General features: G+C 55.3%; 8 protein-coding genes across 8 annotated transcripts; 3 read left to right on the top strand and 5 right to left on the bottom strand.

Moving 5' to 3' along the window:
- Positions 1–410: 410 nt before the first annotated feature.
- Positions 411–1,620, bottom strand: EV422DRAFT_497280 (katanin p60 ATPase-containing subunit A-like 1; the record flags this gene model as incomplete). Its single annotated transcript, XM_053067933.1, has 5 exons — positions 411–535; positions 611–692; positions 759–895; positions 978–1,305; positions 1,372–1,620. Coding segments are annotated over 5 exons (921 nt in total), but the record flags the coding sequence as incomplete, so codon positions are not given.
- EV422DRAFT_92101 (uncharacterized protein) lies at positions 1,475–3,531 on the bottom strand. Its single transcript, XM_053074504.1, has 4 exons — positions 2,807–3,531; positions 2,393–2,744; positions 2,220–2,319; positions 1,475–2,155 (listed from the first exon to the last, which is right to left on the bottom strand). The coding sequence occupies exons 1-4, from the start codon at positions 3,232–3,234 to the stop codon at positions 1,677–1,679; spliced, it is 1,359 nt and encodes a 452-aa protein (XP_052924746.1). The 5' UTR covers positions 3,235–3,531; the 3' UTR covers positions 1,475–1,676.
- Positions 3,532–4,020: 489 nt separating this feature from the next.
- EV422DRAFT_568380 (ribosome associated membrane protein RAMP4-domain-containing protein) lies at positions 4,021–5,379 on the top strand (the record flags this gene model as incomplete). Its single annotated transcript, XM_053072640.1, has 4 exons — positions 4,021–4,116; positions 5,039–5,082; positions 5,154–5,263; positions 5,348–5,379. 4 exons carry the CDS (start codon positions 4,021–4,023, stop codon positions 5,377–5,379), a joined length of 282 nt encoding a protein of 93 aa, XP_052924745.1.
- Positions 5,380–5,803: 424 nt separating this feature from the next.
- On the bottom strand, positions 5,804–6,969 carry EV422DRAFT_91864 (Yqey-like protein-domain-containing protein). The gene is made up of 2 exons (XM_053074502.1): positions 6,475–6,969; positions 5,804–6,387 (listed from the first exon to the last, which is right to left on the bottom strand). The coding sequence occupies exons 1-2, from the start codon at positions 6,614–6,616 to the stop codon at positions 5,930–5,932; spliced, it is 600 nt and encodes a 199-aa protein (XP_052924744.1). The 5' UTR covers positions 6,617–6,969; the 3' UTR covers positions 5,804–5,929.
- A 587-nt stretch (positions 6,970–7,556) lies between these two features.
- Positions 7,557–8,766, top strand: EV422DRAFT_497304 (RNA cap guanine-N2 methyltransferase-domain-containing protein; the record flags this gene model as incomplete). The annotated part of the gene is made up of 7 exons (XM_053067937.1): positions 7,557–7,722; positions 7,805–7,893; positions 7,964–8,006; positions 8,087–8,211; positions 8,285–8,376; positions 8,453–8,531; positions 8,617–8,766. 7 exons carry the CDS (start codon positions 7,557–7,559, stop codon positions 8,764–8,766), a joined length of 744 nt encoding a protein of 247 aa, XP_052924743.1.
- A 606-nt stretch (positions 8,767–9,372) lies between these two features.
- On the bottom strand, positions 9,373–12,894 carry EV422DRAFT_92051 (ANTH domain-containing protein). Its single transcript, XM_053074503.1, has 8 exons — positions 12,456–12,894; positions 11,646–12,070; positions 11,386–11,497; positions 11,159–11,310; positions 10,961–11,096; positions 9,985–10,896; positions 9,461–9,562; positions 9,373–9,379 (listed from the first exon to the last, which is right to left on the bottom strand). The coding sequence occupies exons 1-7, from the start codon at positions 12,703–12,705 to the stop codon at positions 9,546–9,548; spliced, it is 2,004 nt and encodes a 667-aa protein (XP_052924742.1). The 5' UTR covers positions 12,706–12,894; the 3' UTR covers positions 9,373–9,379; positions 9,461–9,545.
- A 290-nt stretch (positions 12,895–13,184) lies between these two features.
- EV422DRAFT_497353 (Tim10/DDP family zinc finger protein) lies at positions 13,185–13,489 on the top strand (the record flags this gene model as incomplete). Its single annotated transcript, XM_053067942.1, has 2 exons — positions 13,185–13,280; positions 13,355–13,489. The coding sequence occupies 2 exons, from the start codon at positions 13,185–13,187 to the stop codon at positions 13,487–13,489; spliced, it is 231 nt and encodes a 76-aa protein (XP_052924741.1).
- Positions 13,490–14,419: 930 nt separating this feature from the next.
- EV422DRAFT_488428 (uncharacterized protein) lies at positions 14,420–15,810 on the bottom strand (the record flags this gene model as incomplete). Its single annotated transcript, XM_053067422.1, has 3 exons — positions 14,420–15,130; positions 15,194–15,606; positions 15,678–15,810. Coding segments are annotated over 3 exons (1,257 nt in total), but the record flags the coding sequence as incomplete, so codon positions are not given.
- Between the last annotated feature and the right edge of the window lie 318 nt (positions 15,811–16,128).

Genomic DNA, 16,128 nt, shown 5'->3' with positions numbered 1-16,128 from the left:
AATCGAATGTCATAAACTTACCTGCGCGTACGCTCGACACGTGAGACATCCGTTGTCCCGTATGCATGAACCAGAGCTGACCCTGGAGCTGACCAGAGCACGGAAGCTACGACGGTCGTTCGGTTGCAAACGCGAATCTCCTCAGCATTACACGGGGGAGAGGCCATTCTTCTTCCTGAGGTCTGGCATTGCGGTCACTGAGTCAACTCCTTCAAACCACATTCACACCTTGCCATGAAATACATATTCAGCGTCAGAGCGGAACATTCGGCGATTTCTATTTCAACGACGGAAATGACTGGAACGAGAGCCGTAACCACACAGAGCCCGTCTTTTTTCACCTATCCTAACATCCAACCAACAGCCCATACCCACACCCCACCAATCTACGCCGTGTCCTCAATGATCTTCTAAGCACTCCCATAATCCGCCAACCACTGCTCATAGCGCTCAATATCGGCTCCCGACAGCGACGACTGCACTTTCTTGAGCGCGGTGGTGAAGTCGGAGGTTGTGATTGGGGCGACGAGTTCATCTGTGATGGAGGGAGGATACAGGGGGTTAGAGGAGGATTGGGGAAATGAGGGAGAGGAGGGATGGAGAGACGTACCGGCTTTCATCTTGTGCATCTCGGAGGGTTTCATGGTCCGCATCTTTTCGCGGAGTTTCATCATTGCTGCGTCTCGGGCGAGCTACACGGACGACATAAACCATCAGATGGTGTCGCAGAGAAAGGCGATGAGATGTTGACTACTCACATTGGCGATATCAGCCCCGCTAAACCCTCCAATCTGCTTCGCGATCTCCTCCAAATCAACATCGGGCGCGACGGCAACGTCCCGCAGGCTGAGTTGCAGCATTTGCTCGCGGGCGAGTTGGTCTGGTGGGCCGATGTCTTCGCAAATCAAAGAAAACAGATCATATCAGCCCATATATTCACAGAAGATAAAACAATGTGCCGGAGAGAAGACACTTACAAATCCGCTTCTCCAACCTCCTCCGCATCGCCTCATCCAAAAGCCAAGGCAAATTCGTCGCCGCCAGCACCATCACAACCCCGTCCCTCGCACTACTCCCCACCCCATCCATCTGCACCAACAACTCACTCTTCACCCTCCGACTCGTCTCATGCTCGTTACTCCCGCCCCGCGCGGAACAGACGGAGTCGATCTCATCGATGAAGATAGTGGAGGGGGCGTGGATGCGCGCGAGGGTGAAGAGGGTTTTGACGAGTTTTTCGGATTCGCCGCGCCATTTGGAGGCGAGGGTTGAGGCGGAGACGTTGAAGAAGGTTGTGCGGCATTCCTAATGGTGGGAGTCGGGGTTGAGAAAGCCGGCGCATCAAAGGAAGACAGGGATCGTTCGACTCACCGTAGCAACAGCTTTAGCCAACATAGTCTTCCCCGTACCCGGCGGCCCCGTCATCAATATCCCCCTCCACGGTCGTCGAATCCCCTTAAAGAACTCCGGCATCAGTGCCGGCATGACCAGCGCTTCGGCTAGCAACGTTTTAGCCTCTTCTTGCCCTGCGATGTCGGTCCAGCGCACGTTGGGGGTGAGATCGAGCATGTCTTGTTTGATGAGTGCCGCGAGCTCTTTGTCGACGCCTTCTTGTTCGTAGCTGAGGGAGGGAGGAGGTTTAGAGATGCCCGGGTGATACGAGGGAGGAGGGAGGCTTACATGCGGGCCAGCTGACGTTCTTTCATGACTTTGTCTTCCCTTGGTGTAGGACCTGCTGTAGGCGTTTCCACGACGGCTGTTGGCGGCGACGGCGGGGGCGTGGCAGCAGGCACCGCGACAGGAGAGGCGGCAGCAGCAGCAGATTTCTTGAACTCCCCAAAATCCACCGGTTTAGCAGCCCTACTCTTCAAATCCAACGATCCCCTCCTCTTCAACTGCGCCGTCGTCCCCGTCGTACTCTTACTGAACCGATCCACAGCGCTCACACTCGGGATCTGCGATTGATGCGGTTTACCATCCTTCGCAGTGGTGTTGGGGTTGATCTTGCGAGCGGGGATTTCTGGGAGGAATGTGCGCGGCGCGGCGAGGATGGAGAGGTTGGATTTGAGAGCTTCTTTGAAGTCTTTGAAGTCGTGCGGGTCGAGGTGGGAGAGGAAGTTGGTTGGGGGGGTGTTGAGGAGGGATGTTATGATTGCTGGTGGGCGGATGTGCGTTAGTAGGTGGTCCCCTTGCGAAGAGAGCGCAGAGAGAAGGCTTACAGAATTGGTCTTGGGCGTGGTAGTGGTTAGATTTGGACTCTTGGTGAGGTGCGGCTTTGTCCGCGGTCGGTTTGCGCAAGCCATATGTGAGGGTACTCAGCTGATGCAAAAGAAAAGGTTGCATATTAGCGTCCTTCCAAATCCCCTAAACAGCCCGATTCACGACCACCCACCAAACAAACAAGCTTGTCTATCCCCTTCCACTTCATCGTCACATGATTCGCCTTCAACACATGAAAAACAGCCCTAGTCATCTGATGCGACTGCCTAAAATCCACCGGCGTCGAACTCTTCTCGAACGCGTCCTTTAACCCAAACAGGAACCGGCGAAACGGCAAGGCGGGTAAGCCGAGGTCGTGCACCAGAGTGAGTTCTGTGGCGAGCATTTCGAGGTCTTGGATGATTTCTTGCGCTTCTTCGTCCGTGAGGTGGCGCCGGTCCGATGACATGGGTGCCGGGGGGGTTGCGCCGCCGGCGGAAAGCGGTCCGCCCAAAGCGAGCTGCTTTTTCATGAGGCGGACTTGCCTAAGAGCGGAGAAGGATGAAAATCAGTCAACGGCTTGGTTACAGGCGGTCAGGGAACATACCACTTCAAAGCATCAATCTCAGCATGCACATCCTCCAACTCCGCACGTTTCGCCGGAAGCTCCGCAGCCGCCGGAACGGCAACCGCATCGGCATCACCGACAGCCTTCACTACGTGCAAAACATATGCATCGTCGCACGAGTTGGGCGGGATGGCGCCCGTCAACGGGATCACGGACCCGTCCGCACGACACAGTGTAAGCACGTGAGATGCGTCGGATGGGTGGTAGCCGAGCTGCGAGAGGAGCGTTGCGCGGACATCGGCGGAGGAGAGGGATGTTTTCACCGAGGCGAGGTCGGTCGCGTGAACCTTGTCGGGCTTGTCGGCAATGGTCCAGTGTATGTATGTGCCGATTTGGAAAGGCTTGCTGGACGCCATTTGAGTGATGTCAGAGGCAGACTCGACGTCAGTCGATGATGTTGCGGACATTGTTGCGTTGCCGAGCGATAGTTGTTGGAAGGGAGGTGACGCTCGTCACCTCGCCTTCTTATATGCCCGTCGTCGGGCGCCTCGGACATGCGGAAGGCTCACGTCCCATCATGACACATAGCACCGAACGCATTGCTCCCAAATTGGGCTTCGACTCGGGACCTCTTCCTTTGCCGTTCACGCCGGAGAACCAACATGACCAGCGAGGTTAATATAGATAAGGCCCTTTTCGCGGAGTGCCTTGGCAAGGAAAAAAAAACTGGATGCAAGTCAGTTCCGTCGTCGTAGGAGGGACCTATGTAGGTGCTACGTGCTACTACATCCCGCACATGTGAAGTTTCCGTCGGCGACGACCATGACTGCTCGCAGTACGACGTACGCCCGCCATGTAATGTAAGATAAGCCACGCAAAGACGGAGGACCAGTGGATGCGGTGAGAGGTGGTCTCGGGGCCTCACGACGTAGGATCCGGCGACGCCTTGTTGACACTGCCTGAAGACCCCGCTTATCTCTGCCCGTTGCAGCCTCGCTCTGGGATGATCGAATGAGCCCTCCGAGGCATGGAAGTTCGCAAATTGGAATGCTGTCAATCCTGTCAATTACCGACCAAATAAGCGCGTCGCTTAATTGCCTTAGCGTGGTTTTGCGCGTCGAGTGACGGGAAGCGACACATCAGATTCACTTCGGCTCCGGAATCTAATATACTAGTGCAACGATTGAATTCGAATACTGGTTGATTTTGACGTTGGCGTGAGGGCTAATCCCACTTAAAGTCGGAGTCTTGTAATGTTCGGTCGCGAGTTGCTGAAACATCATGTGCATGGCGAGGGTGCGAGTTCCGATCCAGCGTTTGAGAGTGTGAACGAGATTGGGACGTTTAGTGTGAGTTGGGAGCGATTTTGTTGCATGTTGCTGCCACCATACCGAGGGCGGAGGAGGAAGCGCAGGGGGTGGGGAGGGTGGCGAAGTGGGTTTGGGGATGGTTTTGAGGGGGGGTGTGGGAGGGGGACTGTGGCAGTGGAGGAAGAGGAAGCGGGTGACGAGGAAGTATTCGGATGTTGCGCAGGTTGATCCGGATGGGGTGGGGAGGATTGAGATCATTTATGAGCGGCCGAGGTGATTGCGTAAGTCAGCTATGTTGTCCTCTGTTGTGCACATAGTCTTAGGTATTTTGCGACGGGAGGAAGGGTGGGAAGACCAGCGACGCGGGTGAGTGACGGCGGCGGTCAGCGACGCGCTCCGTGGTTGGCTGGATTGCTCGCATTCCGCTCTGGGTCGCACACGTCGCTCTCTGGAAGGCTCCACGCTTCGAGTTCTCAAAAGCCCAATCCCCAACCTCGTCCACACAACGGACGCAGACTGCCACTCTACAAAGCCCAAGCCAACCAGCACAGAACTCCAGCCGACTGTATCTCTGCACACACACGCAAACAAAAGTATGCAACCTGGTAGCCGCACATTCAAACACATCCAACTTACACTCATGATCTAGGACACTTACAGCCGTCAACTCACGAACGAATTACAACTTCTTCGACCGTTAGTCCAGCCCCTCTCATATCCGCTTGCAGCCATGGTGGGTGACTCTGGGCTCTGGACTATTTCGGGCGTGTGATCACCACGACTTGGGCATGGTGGAAACCTACTGAGGGGAAAGCGACTTGGGGCGGCGATATAAGCTATAACTACTCGGTTCCACGGGCTGGGGGCAGTTGGAGGACTCCGCGTCAGGCTGAAGGAGCAGCTATTCCGGAAAAAGAATACGCACGTACGAGCGGGCCACTCATCCCTGTTTGATATATAGTCCGCACCACCCGCCATCCGCCAAAAGAACCAAGCCTACGCACAGTAAGCCGCTCTCCGTCAGCCTCGCCACACTCACAATGCCATCACATATCCTCATACGATTGTGTTTATAGAAACATCCACAAACGAGGCTTCGTCAAGCCAACGCTGAAAAAGGAGACGGCAAAGTACCCCGTTGGCCCGATTCTGTTGGGGTTTATCGTGTTTGTTGTGATTGGGTCATGTAAGGGATATCTTTCGTTGTATGGTCTACCCACTTATGAGGGATGGCGTTTGCTTACCTCCTTATCTTTCTTCTTTTGGGCAGCGATATTTGAGATCCTGAACAAGCTGCTGTAGACGTTTCGCCCCTCTTTCGCGGTTGTTTGACACATACCCCTAATTTTGCAAAATACTTTCTCCTCTGCTACCGCGAGGATCCCGGTACCTCCTTCGTCGCCCTTGCCACATATCACTTCTTTTGAGATGGTGGTTCTTGGCGGTTTCAATGCCAAAAACTTGTATTTACTTGTCCGTGCGGTGGGGCGGTGGATGGGTGGATGTGAGGAGGAAGATGGCGAGGAGGGACTTTGCGCCGGGCAGCGACGTAGGTTACGAGGGGGACACATCTGTTTTCTCGGCGATCTATTCTGATGCATTGGGCTAGTCGCTTGGTGTATGTCGAAAAGTCACATGAATTGTGCATTATGAAACCAGGGAAAAAGCCCGCGATACTGTCGTTGATGCTCTCAAATGCCCGATGTTGGCGATCGTCTCACTGAAATTCATAGCATCACGGAGACTCTATACAGAGGCATGGAACTCCATATATGCGATTGAGTGTCAAAGCCTACGGTCTATCTATATCTGCCCTAAATCCCTCCTCACGCACATCAACATCAACCCCACCCTATAAGCTACTGATCATCCTCTTCACGGCATCAGCGACAACCTTCCTCGGCGCAACCGACTCATCAATCCTCACATTCGCCTCCTTCATCACCTTTCCCATATCCTTCGGCCCCTTCACCCCCAAATCCAGGGCAATCTGCCTCACCAACTCATCAACCTGGGCTGGCGTCAGCTGCGCAGGCAAATACGCCGCGAGGAACTTGGCCTCCTCCTCCTCCTTCATGGCCAGATCGTCCCGCTGGTTCGCGCGGAACGCGTCTGCGGACTCTTGGCGCTTCTTTATCGCTTTTCGGATGATGGGGACGACTGCGACGGTCGCTGCGGTGCTTGCTGCTGGGGTTTGTTGTTTCTGGGCGTAGGTGATTTCACTGAGGAGGGAGCGGATGGGGGTTGAGACGCTTTTGTTCTTGGCTTTGAGGGCGGTTGAGAGGTCTCCTCGTAGTCTTTGGAGGATATCTGGTTGTAGGGGGCAAGAGTGGGTGTTGAGTAAACCGAACTCGCTGCAAGCAAACAAAGCAGGTTCCAACCAGAAGAGTGGCTTACCAGTGTCGGCCGAAGGGCCAGCGCCGGTCGAGTACGCTTGTGGCCTCGCAATTCCGCGAGCAACACAGCTTTGCCCTGTCGCGATCGTCGAAGCTCCGAGTCCCAACCCGGCCCTTGTTGCTAAACGTGCTGCGAAGGTCATCCTTTGCGTATGCGGCAAGTCGAAGGCCTAGGGTTCCTGTCTGTGCCTGTGTCTCTCGGAGGACTTGACGCGGAAGGAAGGAACGCCAGGACTGCGAAGACGCGGGGAAACGAAAGCAGCGCACAGGAAAGCACTCGCATTCTCGACGACGACCGGAGCCACTTCGTCCCCCCGCGCTCGAGGCCTTTGCAGCCTCAACCCGTCAGAGTTGGGAACGGGCCCTAAACCTGCACCACATAGTTTCATTCCAGAGGGAAACTTCGCGGCTTCCCCGAAAGCCCAAACTTGTCCGTGTAATGGTGACTTCGACTCCACACAAAGTGGATGCTTCGGCGTCAACCTCAAATAGAGTGAGTAGAAGTGTTTGCAGTGTAACTCCTCGCCCGTGGCATCACGTTCATCCAACTCTCAACAGCTAAAGGGGCGACTCGAATCGCATGAGGGCGCCGACTCCCCAAACGAGGCACTAACGCCAGCTTCGAAAGCAGGAGATACGCCCGGTGGACAGGAAAGGCCTCCATCGACAAAACGAAAGCGGGCTAACAGGAAGAGAGGGCGTGGCAAGAAAAAGAAGCGAGGATTGACGCTGGACGTGGAGAAGGAGAAGGAGGAGGGGGAGGCGAGTGACGACGACGACGACGACAAAGAGGACGGCGATGGCGACAAGGGGGGAGAGGAGGTGGCACTCGATGCAATGATCACGATCGATAAAGTAGGCATGACGCCTGAACCGACTCGGCCGGTTTTCACCGTCAAGCCGGCGATTTTGAAGCCGGTAAAGGCGGCGACATCGCTCGCCGCCGCGTTTTTGGCGACGTTGAGGGCGCAGGAGATGCAGGGCGGGATTGATGCGGTTCCAGCGGTGATGAAGACGCCGAAGGGGAAGGGGCAGGCGGTTGTGTCGACGCCCATACAACCCATTCCCGAACCGGAAAGCACCATGGAGACAAACAACGCAACACCTCTATACAAGAATGGGGACGAAGAGCTGGGAGATGAATACTACATATGGGGCGCGGAGCATATCCCGGAGCATCTGGTGAAATACTGGTATCAGCGATACAACCTGTTTTCGAAATACGATGAGGGGATCATGTTGGATGAAGGTATGAGTGTGAATTGCCCATGTCTACTATTCACAACTTCCAATCTAACGTCTGATTTCGCTCGTTTTCTGTCGCGTTGTAGAGAGCTGGTTCTCAGTCACTCCCGAGAAAGTAGCCGAATACCAAGCACAGCGCTTGGCGTGCGATACAATCATTGACGGGTTCTGCGGGGTACGTCTTCCACGACGCATCATGTCTCACACACATCGACTACCATCTCACACGCGCGGGGGCAAAACAGGCAGGAGGCAACGCGATCCAGTTTGCGAAGACCTGCAAAAAAGGTGGGAATCCTCCCTCTCCTCGCCCTTCGACAGTTTCAATCCCAGAAACGATCCAACCTATCCCTTCCTCCCCCTTCCAGTGATAGCAATCGACATCGACCCCACGAAACTCCGCTGCGCCCGCAACAACGCGCGCATCTACGGCGTCGAGGACAAGATCGAGTTTGTACTCGGGGACGTGTTGGAGGTGCTCAAGGGGCGGACGGTATGATGACGCTATGTTGTTGCCTTGGACCCATCAGCAGCTTACGCTAACGTGACGGGGGATCATTCGTTAGGCGGATACAATATTCCTCTCCCCGCCATGGGGTGGCCCAGAATACCTACAGGCGGACGCGTATGATATTCACACCATGCTGCCGATTGACGCGTATGTGTTTTCTTTTTGCATCATATTGGTTTGGCGAGGGCGTCCCACCCGACTCACCCACGCGCTGTTTTTACAGGACGACCCTATTCGAGACTGCCCGGGCCGTCACACCCAACGTATGCATGTTCATGCCGCGGAACGTGATATCACAGCAGGTATGGATCACCCACCCCTCGACGAAGGGGAAGTCGTGGTGCGGTCGGTCGTATACTGATCATCAACCCCTCCACTGCATTCCAGTTGGCAGACCTAGCGGGCCCCGGCGGCGTATGCGAGGTCGAGGAGGAGTTTTTGAATGGGAGGTCGAAGGCGATTGTGGCGTATTATGGGGGGTTGGTTGGGGATGGCGTGGCGGAGGAGGAGGAGGAGGTCGAGGTCGAGGAGGAGTGACGAGATGAGATGAGATGAGATGTACACGGAGCGGCATATCACCGTTCCTGGAGGTGTGTTTCTGAACACATCAGGCGGGGGCTTCGCCATCTGACGAGCACAGGTACATAGACACGACCTCCACCTGCATACACCGACGAATGCTCAGCCGACCTCGGAGTCCTGACCGAATCCACTCCCGGCCCGAAACCCTTCAAACACCTGCATACACACACGCACAGCCACCCAGGGTATGACACGACGCAACCAGTTTCAAATATTATAGTTACGTAGCCCAGCGAGATCTAGAAATTGGAAGTAGGATGCCGTCCGGCGTAGGTGGAATACCACGGATGTGGGGGGATGAATGGAATGTAGTGGTATTGAAGATTTGGATGGGGAGTGGGTGTGTGAGGGGAGAGTGATGGTGATGGAATGAATGTAGGCTAGTGGTAGCATATGAGGCGTTCAAAGGGTGATGGTCTATAGTTGATGTGGAAAGCGGGGTCTGAATAAAGATTCGGAATCCCCTCATTCGAAGGGTGGGGATGATGTGACGAGTTAATGGTTTGTTTCGGTCGGCCGGAATCGTTCCCGTCACAGATAGCGCAACATTTCCTCAGATCAATGAATCCTAGGAAACCAAAACAAAAAGGGGAACGATGAGCAACCAAGAATTCTTTCCGTTGACACGGAGATGCCGCGAGAAACCCACCTGTTTCGCAAAATTCCCAAACGGCACCGCACCGGCGCCACCAGCGCCCATCCCAGCCGCAGCCGCAGCCGGCGCTCCAAACGGGTTAAACGCCGCCGCCCCCTGCTGCTGCTGTCCCTGCTGTCCCTGCACCCCACCCGTCCCCATCCCCATCCCCATCCCCATCCCACCACCACCACCCCCAGTCGCAAACGGGTTAAACGCCCCCGCCCCGCCCAAATTCCCACCCGACACTCCCATCCCAGGCAGAAACGATGCCCGATTCGCATTCGGGTTGTTGTTGGTGAACGATACATTCGACGTGTTGGGGTGGTGGGTCGTCCCAAACCCCCCTGCACCTGCACCTCCACCCCCGCCGACCCCGCCGACGCCAAGCCCGAGGGAAAACCCGCTCAACACATTACTATTCCCACCAAAATTCACCCCGGCACTCGTGGAATGATTCGACGACCCGAACCCTCCGAATGCGGTGGAGAGCGTAGGGGCGGCGGTGTAGTTATTGGGTTGGGGTGCGCCGCCGAAGCCTGTTGTTGTGGTGGTTGAGCGGGGGGCGAATGGTTGTTGTTGTTGTTGTTGTGGTTGGCCGGTAGACGCGAACGGGTTATTTAACGAGCCTGCACCGGTAGCCTGGCCCTGTAACGCGGCAAACGCGCCTTGTTGCATGCCATTGTTCCCGAACGTCGTCGGTTGGCGGTTCAAACCGAACGGGTCCAGGGTGGGGTTTGTTGTTGACGGTTGCTGTTGGGGGAGTCCGAGGCCTGCGAAAGGGTCGGTGGAGGATTGTTGGGTGGCGAGCGGGGCGGGGAGGGCGGCGGTGGTGGGGCCGCCGAAGGGGTTGTTTCGGGTTGCTGGTGCTGCACCACCTCCGCCGCTGCCGAACGCGTCGTTGTTTCCGAAAACGTTTTCGACGGTGAAGGCGCCTCCCCCGGCGCCGAATCCCTGTGGTTGTTGTTGTTGTTGCTGGGGCATCGCGAAGGGGGAGTAACCCCCAAACTGCGATTGAGACTGCTGTTGCTGCAGCATCGGGAACCCGCCCTGGCTGGCTAGTACCATCTGCCCACCCGCACCACCACCACCACCGAACGGATCCGCCGCCCCCTGCACATTAAACGTATTCAACCCCGCCTGCAAAGCCTGCAACTGGCTATTGATATCCTGCGTCTGCTGCTGCAGTTCCTGATTCTTCAGAGCGAATGGGTTGGTGGTCTGTACTGCTCCGAACGGGTTGCTGGCAGCACTTGCGCCGCCGTCCTGGCCGCCGCCCCAGAGTCCGCCAAAGGGGTCGGCGGCGGTGTTGTATTGGGCTTGGACGGCGGGTGCTTGGAAAGCGCTTAGTTCGTCGTCGAGGCTGGAGAAAAAGTCGATTGCTGGTTTCTCGGGTTGCTTGGAGGTGGAGGTGGGTTGGGTTGATGATTGCGTTGAGGTGGCTGCCGTTCCTAGAAATTGATGGGGTTCGCAGTTAGTACGAAGTGGTGGCACATGACATCCCTCAGAACAAACCTTTCGAAGCCGGAGCAGAAGCCGACGCGGTTCCACCTGTCTTACCCCCCTTCTTCTCCTTATAAGCCATCCGCTGCGCCTCAAAATCCGGCGCCTTCAAATAATCCTCCAGCGCTCCCGCCAACGACACCGGTGCCTGAAAAGAAACCAAATCAACCACCATCCACCACGCCCCGCTCTAAATCACCTCCAACGTACGTGTTTAAACGCAGGAACATCCATACCAAGGGCGTGCTTCAGCCGCCGGGCGATATCGAAGAATTCGACGGTTTTGGTGGTCTGTGTTGCAAAGTTTTTGTAGATCTGGAGGGCTCGTTCCGCGTCGCTTTTCGACATTTCGAAGTATTCCCCTGTTTCAAAGCGGAGAGTTAGCATCATACAAGCGAATTTCGCGTGCCGCTTTTTTGCTGATGAATGAAACGTACCGAGAATGCGAATGACTGATTCGTTTAGGAGATGGAAGAGCGCCATCATATCGCCGATGAGGAGTCGGAATGCTTGTAGGGTTACAACATTATCGATTTCCTCCAGGTAGAACTGGAAACAATGAAGGGGTGAATGCGTGAGTGTCGTATTCGCAAATGATATGGGCGAAAACCATCCAGCTCGCTAACGGTCGTCCTCGATCGAATTCGCAACTCGCTAACGCTCGCCCTCGCTCTCGCTTCGTACTCGCGCTACTCACAGTACACCCAAGCAGCGCATCAATCTGCTTCTGCAAAAGCTCCACCTCCTTCAACAACCCATCTTCGACCGGCAAACTCCTCAACCTCGCAATCATATCCGCCTTGCTCCTCACAAAATCCACTTTAAGCTCCTTAAATGCCGCCACCTTCTCCTCGAGATACTGCGAATAAGCGCGCAGGTTCTTGGACTGCTCCTGGCCCAGTGCGGTGTTGGTGCGGTCGCGGAAGTTGTGCATCCGTAGCAAACCCGGGTTGCTGACGATGAAGCCGAGGACGCGGTCGGTGGCGCCTTCGCGCATTAGGATGTGGATTGTTATTAGGGCTTTGAATGTTATCACCCAATGGTCTTCCCTCAACCGGTGGTTGATGTATCGGAACAACTCCGATATGGGGATTTCTCGCTGCCATGATGCTCCAGTCAATACTGATAATCAAGTAAGGAAAGGCGTTAGTGTCAACCCATGAACCCATCATTCAACCATCACCACATTGCGACGAGGATGTTGGGATGCGGGCGGAGAGTAGCTCGCTTCGCTCGCTGATGCTCGCCAAGAACCGTAAATAGGGGAAGCGCGCCTTTGGTGGGAATGTGGGCTCGCTCTGCTCGCGCTTTCGCTGTCGCTCGCGGCTCAAGCGTTCTTGGACCTCCGGTAATTGGCTCGGTGTCGCGTTCTCGTCGCTGTCGCTCGGAACCCTTAAGCATCCTCCTCGCTATCGCTCGGATACATCCGCAAACCACCATCGCACGGTTCGCTCGTCACTGCGTTGGTCACTCCGCTCCTCCTGCACTCATCCACCGAAATACGCACTCTGAACATGCTTGGGCTTGAGCGGTTTGATAGTCTTTGAGGTCAGTTTGTTGACGGACCTCTCCATAGCGATGAGGGGCCGCATGCCCGGATTGTGGCCGAAGGAATACACGGTTGCGATGGGGGTTGGGGTTGAACGTTGGGAAGCGGCAGTGATGGCAGGCAGGCAGACGGCCGCAGAGTGTCGTTCTGACGGATGGAGGCGCACAAGAGACGCGTCCCCAACGGCACTCCTGCATTCAGACGACATTCGGAGCAACGACCGGCGACACAGCAGCGACAAGAACAGCCCCACTGCTATCTATCTATCTATCTATCTATCTACATAAGCAACCCCCCCAGGCACCACCACCACTCCCCTCACCACAATGGACTTCAGCGGACTCTCGGACGTGGACCGCTCACGGATGAACGCTTACATCGAACAGAAGCAGGTATGCACATCCCTCGTAGTACTACGGCAGCGGGGACTCGGGGGACAGGCATTCCGAAGAAACGTAGAGGGGTATTTGAGGGAGGTGTGCGAACCGTAGAAGCTGCTGGGGAGACGTGTCGAAAGTTTTGCAGAGCAGTCAATGGTGTCAGGAGCACCACATGGGAACATGGACCCAATACCCGAGCGACCACGAGGGCGAAGCCGCTACCCCGATCGACCCGGAAACCGCAATCCACTCAACCCCGCCACTAACCCGCCTCGCCAACTCCCACTTCTCCCACTCCCACCCCCAGATGAAAGACTTCCTCCGCCTCTACGCCAGTCTCGTCGATCGCTGCTTCGCCGACTGCGTAAACGATTTCACATCAAAAGCCCTGTCCACAAAGGAGGTAAGCCATATCCCCACCCCGCCCCCACATCACATCCGTCCCCACAGCTTCCTCACAATCATCACATCACACAGGACACATGCACGAACAGATGCGTCGACAAATTCATCAAACATTCCGAGCGGGTGGGGCTAAGGTTTGGGGAACAGAATGCGCTGTTACAGCAGCAACAGCAGGGGGCGATGGGGCAGTTTCCTGGATCACAATAAGCTGATATAGCGAGATAGAGCCTCCCAATCAAAATTTCGGTTTCGCTGCGTCGCAGTCAGCGTAGGAAGTAGGAAGTCAGCGTAGGAAGTAGGAAGTCACACCCAACAGCGCTACATTTCTGTATATTTATTCTCATCATTTCCTCCATATACATACAACCGTACAAACACGTTCGTCGCATCCTTAAACCAGCCCATCCGATGAACAACTAGGAGCCATTCGGGGCGCAGGATGTGAACATAATACATTGGGCGTTCTGGGGGGCAGAATGCCAAAATCTATATGTAGGGGCCGAAATGTGCGTTATCGATACAGATACAAAGGATATGGATGCAGCAAAACTCAGGGGTACCAGATGATAGGGAGGAGGGATATGCAGGGGTGAAGGTATGCGCTCTCTGATGTCGATTTAACTATGGCGAGACAGCCAATAATGTGTTTGTCTATACAAGAGTGGATGCGATGGCGATGCAGTTGGTGTATATATCAAATGTCTTTCAGTGCTCCACAGCCCCACTCGGAGCAACCACCGGCCTCCTATCCTCCCCCGTCCTCTTCCTCTTCTTAGTAGCCGGGCTATCCGCAATATCCCGATAATTATTCGGCAAGATCGTCGACGTCGGCGGACTCAACCTATGCGGACGCATCGGGCTGCCCTGTGCTGAGGTGGAGCCGCGTTCCCGTGTTCGCGACACGCTGCGGATGGAGGAAGGGGTGGGGCTGGCGGACGGCGTTGTGGGGTCGCCGTTGGCGTCGGTGAAGAGGCGGCGGCCGGTGAGGTCGCCTGGTGTTTGTTGCAACGACAGACTGCCTGATTGACGATCGGCTTCGATGCTACCGGGCACGGTCCTCAGGCCGTCGTCCTCGTCCTCGTTGCCTGAATCGAGGAAAGAGCTGGTGGATCCGTTGAGATGGTCGACCAACTTCCTGAATGCGGCTTGGACCCGCTGCCGTTTATTGTTGTCGCGAGTGAAGACCCGCAGAGTTATTTCCTGGAAATTGGTGGGTAGGAACGAGGAGATTTGTTCGCGGCCAATGTGGAAGCTTTGGGTGGGTTGCCATTTGTTGTAGAATTTGACGGCGTCTACCGGGTTCTGGTCTTGCATGGCGTAGCCGAGTTTCAGCCATTCGATGATAACGTCGTCTTCTGTGAGGTCGTCTCCGGGCTCTTGGAAGCGGACGATGGCTTCCGGCGTGACCTCGCGTTTGTAGCCCTCGTACCCTTCTGGGGGCACGATGGACTGATCGACGTAGCGATAGAGTTCGCGAATTCGCAGGCGATGAATGATCTCTCTTGATTTGGCCAGTTCAGGCACAGTACTCCGCTCAATCTCGCGAATGATCGCGTCGGTCATGTGAATATAACGACTCATGTCGTCAACGGATGACGATATTCCGAGATACTTGTCAGCGGCCAACAAGGCTTCGCAGAGCATGTATTCCACCGCCTTTCCTACTCGATGGGTATACACCATTTTGAACAAGCAGAAACGGCGGTGGAAGAGCTCGTAGATGTTAAAGCTCTCTTTTTGGTTGAAGCAGATTTGATTGTCGATGACCCGCGCCAGCCTCATGAAGCGTGTGGCGTCCAGGCTGGTTTTGATGCCGACGTTATGGCAGTCTCTTTGGATATAGTCGAACTGCAATGGATGCGTTGTTTGAGTAACGAGTATAAACTTGGGCATCACACAATCAGACGGTACCTTATCAACATCAATCGAGTTACGTTTGTTGGCAACAATGTCAAAGAGGAACCGCTTGGCCGCTTGTGGGTAGTCGCCGCGAGGCTCTCCATGAATCAGATCCTTAATGAACCGCACCTCCCCTGGCGTAAGGCTGACATGCTCATTCTCAGCAACCAAATAGTCCAACATGTCCTGACTGGCCACCTCATGAGTCCACTGGAACCCCGGTCGCGCCTGCTTCATGAATTCGTTATCGAAGATGTGGGAGAACGGACCGTGGCCGAGGTCATGGCACAGGCCGGCAAGCTTGACACACTTGACGTCATTGTCGGTGATGCCCAAATTCGGCTGAGCTTTCCGAAGGTGGTCTACCAGATTGCCTGCAAGATAGCAAACTCCGATGGAATGCTCGAAACGGTTGTGCGCTGCACCTGTCAGTCAAGAGATCACATTTCAATGTTAGCGATGCTGTCGTGGGTCGCAAAATGAAGCCGAATCTTACCTGGAAACACATAGTAAGCGCTGCCCAGCTGCTTCAAGTCTCTCAGCCGTTGGAATTGCGGGGTATCTATAACGTGCATGCAATAGTCTTCAAGCTCGATGTGCCCATGGATAGGGTCGTTTATGACCTTCGAGTATGGGATGGGACTGGCGTCTTCCGTTGCCAGTGGGGATGCCGACCATTCTGCCCTGCTCAGGTCGTTTATCGCAAGCCCGGTCATTGTTGGTGTAGGCAGGGTGATGTCTTGTTGTGATGTCGATGTATTTCTATCTATAAGGCGGGTTGGTGGGAAACTGCGTCCTCTGACAGTGTGCTTGGGGTTCTTTCAGAATACGGAGCGACGAAGCTATCGCTACTGCAGCCACTATGTATGGAGTGTCCGGTATAAGGAGTGTGTTGCAGCGCTCGCTGGGGGGTTCGTTGTCGCCGTCGGTAGGAAGCCGAGTAGGAC

Source organism: Fimicolochytrium jonesii, assembly GCF_025526975.1.
Source record: "Fimicolochytrium jonesii strain JEL569 chromosome Unknown EV422scaffold_15, whole genome shotgun sequence".
NCBI classification, from domain to species: domain Eukaryota; kingdom Fungi; phylum Chytridiomycota; class Chytridiomycetes; order Spizellomycetales; family Powellomycetaceae; genus Fimicolochytrium; species Fimicolochytrium jonesii.
The sequence above is the reverse complement of the archived record's forward strand: the minus strand, read 5'-3'. Positions and strand labels throughout refer to the sequence as shown.